We start from the raw sequence: 8,348 nt of genomic DNA, 5'->3' as shown, positions 1-8,348 counted from the left end.
AGTGATCCCGACCGCATCTTTGCCCAGCGGAATCAGACACTTTAGACCTCACCCGTATGCATCGCACTTCTCTATCCACCGCCCTCTGCTCGTCGCCATCAGTGACAGCCAAGAAGACGATGCGCTGCTGCCTGCTAGGGCTGCCGAACCGATGGACATTTCGGCCAGAGCTGTACATATATACCATACAAATGGTCTGTATGTATTCAAACGTGCATTATTGCACTTAATTATCTATCCATAAAGGAACTAAAGCGCATAAAGATAAGCATTCTGCAATTTATTATATCACACAACCTTGCATCATAAGGACCCATCACGTATACAGCTAGTTACACAACTTCTCCTCCCCGCCCCCTTTGCAGGAATATGGGTGGGAATCGAACCTGATACCTGCTCGGCAACAAAATGTGAAAACCACTGCGGGTAGGCAATCCGCGCGGCGGGTAGGCCATCCTGTCCTCACTGATGGCTGGGCTCTGTGGTTTTGAATAGGTAAGGCAATACTGGTGGAGGGGATATGCTCGACAGTCCATCGAAAACAAGACTCAGCTGGCCGGCTTCTACTGCTCGCAGGCGGATCCGTTGCCGTGCCACCACTCGATGATGTCCTCGTACGTCTTGCGTTCGTCTGGACGAGCTCTGGAAAGAGCCTCGCAGAGGACGCAATGATCCTCGAATTTGTGACTTCGGACCTCGTGCGTCTTCTTCCAGGCGAAGTAAGCCGCGTACTGAGTGGGATCGGCGGCCACCGCCTTCAGGTACGCGGCGAGACGCTCGGGAGACGCGAATTGAAGCGCGTCGATGCAAGATCCGGGAGGCGCCAGGCTCGCTGAGTACCTTCCCATCACCACCGGAACCATGCCGTAGTGGAGCGCGTTGTACAGCTTCTCCGTGACGTAGTCGCGGCAGACGGCGTTTTCCAAGGCCAGGTAGAAGTAGTACCTCTCGCCGATACGAGCAAAGCAGTCCTCGTTCGGCGGGCATGCGAGGTTTCCGCAAGAGCCGAACGCATCTACCGCCATGTGCTTGCGGAGCTCGTCGACGAACGTCTCGCGGCGGCTTGAGGTCCGGCAGTGGCTGGTGACCCAGACGACCAGTCTGGACTGGTCTAATGCCGGCGTATATTCGGCTGGTGGCGCCGTCCTGGGGTGGGCCACAGAACGCACGAAGAAGTACGGATGCGGCACGTCCGAGTCGCGGCGGTAGGTGTATGTCCAGTTGAAGACGCCCCTGAGGCTCGCCATTTTCTCGGGATGGCAGTTGGGGGGCGCCTCCTTATTCCAGTACACCCAACGCTGATGCTCTGCGCGGTATCTGTAGAAAAGGAGCGGTTGAGGAGGATGTTGAGCTTACTGTCGTGACAGCTCTGTAGGTGTGAAAAAAAAAAAACTGTCACTCAAGTTTTTGAGGAAACAACAGAATATCTCGGCGCACACTCTGAGGAATACCAGATAAACAGTATTTTGAATCAGCACTTCCTTTAGTCAAAATAACCATTTCGTACACTTCTTAACTGGCTGTCGCAGAAGACGAGTCCACTTAGTCGCCCAGCCTCGCATAGCAAAGGTGATAGCGCAAGGAAAATATAAACGTACGTAGCCAGAGAAAACGTTTATAACAACACCATTACACACAATAGTACCCCGCGAATAATGGAGGAGAGGCGGGGGTGCGGATTGCGAAATACGCACCTCAAGCACTCGCACTGCAGATAGAACGATGGAATGCTGACCAACAACACCGTGTCGATAGCGATCACGAAAATATAGCGCGTATGTGACTATCACAAATCAGCGCGGTTTATTCTTTCTGACTTTCGGCGTACATCAAGCGTAACCACTATGAAGACTACCCTGGGCCTAACTTCACTTGCATCACGACGCAAAATTGCACGCCTGTGCCTTTTTCACAAAATATTTCATCATGAGTCTATTGGCTGCGAGTTACTTCTTCGCCCTTCATATGTTTAACGCCGCACAGATCACATACATAAGGTAGGCTTTTCTACATGCAAAACTAAAACATTCTCGGATTCTTTTATTCCTCGCACGTCATATGCCTGGAACCACCTTCCTTCCTCAATTGCTACAATTCCTGACCCTGTATTGTTTCGGACTGCAGGTTCCGCTTCTATTGAATGATATATTGTGTTGATCACTTATTCTAACTTATCTATGTCATGGTAATTGTTCTCTGCTGTTGCTTGTATTTTCAGTGTTATGTATTACCCACTCCCCTCTAATGCTTTGCCCTGAGGGTAAAATAAAAATAAATAAATAAATAAAAATACCCCATACCGGCCTCGACTGCATTATGTTGTAATAGAAAACATTGGTTGCGCTTTCTAGACAATCACATGTAAGAAGACAGGACAGGCGGTTCAAAAAGACAGGTTCAAATTGGGCCGCGCTGAATTCACACGATACCTACATACAATTTGGCAGACCAACAAGACCTGCAGTGGGCTGGAATGATTGCGAAAATGTTACGTACTCACAGTGAAAGCCCGATTCGGCTCGTACCAACACTGCAAAACCCACACTCACGCTTAATCCATAGCTATTTTAGTGCACCTAACATCGATATACATAGTAAGTTTGCATTGCGGACTTGTAATTCCATGCCAAGAATCCACTATACCATCATAGTTTTTCCCCTGTTGACCTTCCAAATACGCCCCCCATGGTTAATGTCCAAAATACGGGCCTGTCTATTTCTTTTCAAGGTAAGGGGGGGGGGGGGGGGGCAACTGCATTCTGTTAAGTATCATCCGCGAAAAGCGACAGAAAAGCGCTGGTACCATCTGGAAACTGGCCACAGAGGACTCCGGAGATTGGACCTTAACATGAAGTTTAGACTGCCACCAAAAATTCAGCGCAGCTGTGCCGGTATTCTGGACAGATTTAGACTGGTTGTGGCGGCGTTCACAGATGGGTTCGTGCACCTGATACGACGCGCCTATCGAGTCTCCAGGCTGTGAGCTGTGCCATGTGCCTGAGACTACAGGACACGTACTGCGTGACGGCCCTCAGTACGTGGAAGAGCGACAGAAGTTGAGTAACCATCTTGCGCGCCCATATCCCTTCTCTTCTCGTATCCTTCGTCCTGGTCAGCTTGGGAGAATCGATCGATGCTATTTTTTATTCCAGTGATGAAAATCGGTCTCGGACTGATGGGCCTGACGACGGCTTTCTTTCTTTTGTTCTATTGCACGACGTTGATTGTCGGCGATCTTGTTGGCGACCGCGAGTCTCCCACCTGTATGAACGCACCTTTAGCGTTTAATAATATCGCGCCTCGGAGTCGCACTATTACCTGGGAAGGTCGTTTCCGTCGGCGTCCCTCTCGTGTATCACGACGGCGTCCGCCGATCTTATCAGACTCCTGTCCCTGGTCAGGAAGCAAGGGACGCTGCAGTTGTAGGACACGAGCCCGCTATCGGCATCGGACAGCGGCTCGAGATAGTCGCCGAACGCCTTGGTCCAGAACAAGATAGTGACCGGCTTGCTTTGCTGCTGCGTCTGGTTGGCTTTCGGGAACCCCGCGTGGCGTTTGACGGCTAACTTTTGGTCACCGCCGTAGAAAACAAAGAAGACGGCGAGCGAAACGCAGATGAGGCAGACGCCAGTGCAGTGTAAGCGTAACGACGTGCCAGGAACCATGGAGGCCTGCAAGTAAACAATTATCGAGCGGATAATTGTCGTTAGAGGGGGGGGGGGGGTGCGTACGTAGGGTGCCTTGCGCGCTGCTCTCGTGGTTCTCGTTTGTTCGGGAGAGCGCGAGAGACACGCGTTCATAGTTCCATAGAGCTTCCTACAAGAATTACTAGAGGGAACTCTGGCGCTAGTGTCTACGGGAGCTGCAATGGGAGCGGTGTCCCAGCATGGGAATTATGGGAAGTACATGGATTTGCCGAAACTTCGTCCTTTTGGCTTCGAACGGCATTGTGACTTTGTTAACTCATCATTTTCAACAGTATATTGCGGAATAAATAATTAAATAAACATCATTAAATTGCCCGACGGCAAGATTCGAACACAGGGACTCTAGCGCAGAGGCCAGATATTGAAACCATTAAGCCACGGACGCACGTATCGACAAGCGAATGAAACGCCCTTATGAATTTATCGCGGGCATGCCAGTGCCTTGAGACGCTTGGCGCGTTTCGATTTGGCCACCTGGACAAGCTCAATCGTTGCAATTAATAGAAACTGTACGCGTTCCCGGCGTCTTCTGCACTTCGAAGAACATAGATTGCGCCGTAATATACGACAATAATATTTATATAGCGTAATATACAAAGCCACAAGAACGTCTGAATCGAGAAGCACGAAGATAAGACAAATCCATGTACTTCCCAGCATTCCCATGGTAGGACAACGACTGCAGCGCCAGAGTTCCCTCTAGTAATTTTGTAGGAAACTCTATGCATAGTTCAACCCACGACCTACTGGAACTCCAGACCTGCACATGTATCCGGTTTCTATATGGGAGCCGCTTGCGCCCACTCTCGTTCAACCGTTGGCCATTGGGGTCGCTTTTGTAACCTGTTCGTCTGCTACTCTAGAGTTGACTGTCGCGGCGTTCTAATTGGTACGGCGGCTCTTGTGTTGTTATAAATTGCTTGCCTAGTTTACGATTTCTGCGAACGCAGCGACAGTGATGTCACAAAGCTTTGATAGATCACTTCGCGCCAGAAGTTGACTGGCCGAACCTGAAAGATGTCGGTGCGTGCAGTCTGTGCCTCTCCGAAATAGCGTTAAATATCCGCTCCTATTGTCTTTTTCAGGCAGTAACAAACCGCACGAATCTTGTACGCTAAGTCGCATTGTTTGTAGAGTTCGTAAAGTACACAACAACTTTATTGTACACGTTGTAAAGTTCGCTTCTGCGCTCTTTAGAAACTGGAAACCGCCGTAACGTTCGACGACAGAACAATTACCACTCATTCCAAATGTAAAAGTTCTCCGTAAATGCGTCGTGAGTTCAAAAAGATAATTACGCATACAGCTTCACTGCGCACGTATCTTTCGCACCGCCGTAGCACACAGTAAAGGTAACTTTGCAGTTTGAAAAGGGTTCCGTGACAACGTCTGCAGTGCTCAAGCAACGGTAGCTCAAGCTCAAGCAACGCATTGCATGCGTTGCTTGTGCTATTTTTTTTTTTCCATGGCGCAGCATTTTTCTTCACGTTTGATCGGTCACGCAGTCGGTCAACGTGTACTGGCTGCAGCTGTAAGGCATAAACATGGTGCTGTTATAAAGAGGTCGGAATAACGAAAACCGCGGAAATTCGTGCGCTTATGCAAATACCGCTCCGCCACGGGCACACTAATGCCGGTTGCAGGGCTCGCGCTAAGGATTGATAAGCAAGCTGTTCTAAAAGATGACTGGTTATCTGTCATCGCGGCACATGGGAGTGCCAACAGTTGTCGGTACTATGGTAACTACTGCTAACGATTGTTCGAAATAGCAGTTTGCAGTGCTCGCGTTCGTTGATACCGTTGCCGAAATAGCGGCTGGGGCGGCTCGTAAGGGGAGACAAACATAGATGTGTTTGGAAGATATTTTTCTCGAGAACTTGGGCGTTGGCCCAAGCGGCTTCACAGCCTTCCCTACGTGACGTCGTCAGTGCTGCGAACTTTCGGCCTTACGATAGGTTTAGCTCTCTAGTTCAAGTACAATACAGTCACTATAGCTAAGGCCCCTGGATCAACTAAAGGCATCGACATTCCTCCTCTCGTGGCATCTCCTTCTCTCAGCGCTAGGCCTTGCTCTTCGCTCTTTTTGAACCCGGTGATCGCAATATCCACGGTGAATGCGATCAAGAGCAACCGTCATGGCGCCGGCGCAAATAGAAACAAACCACACAAACAAGAAAAGGCACGCGCACTCGCGCACTTGTTTCCGTGGAAACGGCATGAGCGCAACCACGTGACTTCGCTCCACCAATAGGGAGGCGCGGATAAGACCAGGACCTACTCAGGCGCTCTCGCTCGCCGGTTCGTGCGGAAAGAGAAAACCATGTCGCTATCTTTAGCTTTTTCAGGGGTCTTAATTATAGCCATATTGGTACACTGTGGCCCCAACGTATAGAGCGAACCGTCACGGTACGGACCTTTTTCACGGCGTTGAGGAAATTACTTTCGAACCCAGCGTGCACCCAGACGTTTAAGTGGTGCTCTGCCCTGCGTCGACAGAACACGTGGCATTTTCAAAGCAGCTCTGATTTACAGCGTTCTCTTTACTCTGCGGAGTCGTTATACATCCGTGGGAACACATTAGGCAGTGGTATTCTCCAAAAAATAAAATAAAATATAATAATAAATAAAATAAGAACGGGTGGCGAAGCGTCCTAACTTATCTTGCATCGTTTTACAACCCTACGAAGATTAACGGCTGCCTGTGGATCGCCAGGGTGAGCAAAAGTCGCGGTTTTACGACCGAAAGGCAGATCACTAAAAAGATCGCAAAGTATCATTCGACCGGGACTAGAGGAGAGAGCGGGCTCCCTTGCGTTTACAGGGGGGGGGGGGGGGGGGGGGGGCAGCTATTGGCGACACGGATATTCTGTCGCCTTCGACCTTGCCGACTGGCTGACTGGCGCACGCTTGAGTTCGCGTGTCGCCACTACACCTCCGGTTGCAGTGACGCGAGAAACCACGCTGCACTTGGCCAGTCTTAACCAACGCCATTGAAAGATGCTGTATGTATGTGCGATGCTTTCTAGTCATTCAGGTTCACAGCGTAAACACAGTTGACAGCCTATCTAGACGCGAACAACAAGGTCGGGACGCAAAATAATTATAGACCAGTCGGCGCTGAATGCGTCTGCACAGATTAGTTGTCCTGCATAAGCGTAGCAATGGCTTCGTCGCCTCTGCTGCAGCGATGACTGGCGAGGTCGGTGGGGTTAACACCAGTGGGAACACAAACCAAAAGTTACCAGCGTCAATCCCAGCCAAAGCTTAAAGCTCCTAGTGTTTCTGACTGTCCTGAAACCATGGATCCTCATACTTACCCATCCTGGTAAGTTGGCGACCATGTCTCCCGCGATGTGTACGGCCAGAAGAGCTCCCTCGAAGGAGCCACGCTGGCGATCGTTGGTTGGTTGACCCTAGGTGACATGGTGCAACCCACTACGGGGTGTAGAACCACGAATCGGGCTGCAGTAGAATCAAAGCTGGAAAACATTCTTTTATTAAGAAAATACAATGAATCAATGTTAAAAGGAGGTTAATTTATAGTCACACTTAAGGAGCTTAATTTCCAGATTTCTTTTTTTTTTATGAATTTTAAGAAATGCAATAAAGGAGCGATGCTATGAATGTCGTTACGACCAGAAACAAGTAGGAAAATTAGCGCGGGGGGGTCGTTTTATAAAGTTCAACAATTAAAGAGGTCATCACATACGTTCCCGTAGCAGAAACTTAATGCCGACGTGCCTAGGGACGATATAACGGCGATGGCGCTTAATCATATGGCAAGTACCCACTGCCGTAAACAGACAATGCGCTCGTTTTGCAGTTGCCAAGGTGACCATGTAGCGCACTGCTTCTTTGTGAATCAATGGCTCGAGATGCCAAATCCTGAGTAGATTAAAATATATATATATATATATATAATTTTTTTCGGACGATATCAGAAATATTGATAAAATTGAAAGCGTGGCATGAATACATACACTCGATGCATTTATTTGCTCACTTGTATGGAAATATGCATTTCTGACATCAGCTAGAGATGCCCAAATAGTTGAACGAGCGCCTTTTATCGCACCGAACACCTACCCACCCACCCAAGCATTTATCACCTGTTACATGGCATTGTACCTGCATGCAATCACTTCGCAAGTGCCGGTTATGAGCGTCAACTTGAGCTGATGATGATGAAGACCCCACAACGAGCGATGGCACGAAATGATAAGCGTAAGGTTGAGCGAGACGAATACAGCGAGGTGGATTGGAGAGCAAAGGGGAGTCGGTGATATCCGATACAGTTGACATTAAATGTAAGAAATGAAGCTGTACAGGGCACATAACGCGTAGGTGAGATAAACGGTGTTCTGTTAGTTACAGAACAGGGTGCCATGAGAGGGACAGCGCAATCGAAGACGGCAGAAAATTAGCTGGCGCGAAGAAATTATAAATAACTTGCAGGCATAGGATGGTGTGAGCCGGCACCATAATTGAATAATAATAATAATAATAATAATAATAATAGGTTTGGATCCGACCGCCAGTGAACGGGCGGGGCGCCCTTGGGGTTCTCTGCGCTTTTTCGCGCGAAACAGGTGTCATAAGCACTAGCACTATTGCTACGGTCCTAGTTGGTTTTACAACAGC

At 49.0% G+C, this 8,348-nt stretch overlaps 1 protein-coding gene across 1 annotated transcript; it reads right to left on the bottom strand.

The window, feature by feature from the left end:
- Positions 1-259: 259 nt before the first annotated feature.
- Positions 260-7,565, bottom strand: LOC129380110 (alpha-(1,3)-fucosyltransferase C-like). The gene is made up of 3 exons (XM_055075189.2): positions 7,025-7,565; positions 3,319-3,671; positions 260-1,317 (listed from the first exon to the last, which is right to left on the bottom strand). The coding sequence occupies exons 1-3, from the start codon at positions 7,046-7,048 to the stop codon at positions 564-566; spliced, it is 1,131 nt and encodes a 376-aa protein (XP_054931164.2). The 5' UTR covers positions 7,049-7,565; the 3' UTR covers positions 260-563.
- Between the last annotated feature and the right edge of the window lie 783 nt (positions 7,566-8,348).

The sequence above is a fragment of the Dermacentor andersoni genome, chromosome 11, assembly GCF_023375885.2.
Source record: "Dermacentor andersoni chromosome 11, qqDerAnde1_hic_scaffold, whole genome shotgun sequence".
NCBI lineage: Eukaryota > Metazoa > Arthropoda > Arachnida > Ixodida > Ixodidae > Dermacentor > Dermacentor andersoni.
Note: the sequence above shows the minus strand (reverse complement) of the source record. Positions and strands in the feature narration are given on the sequence as shown.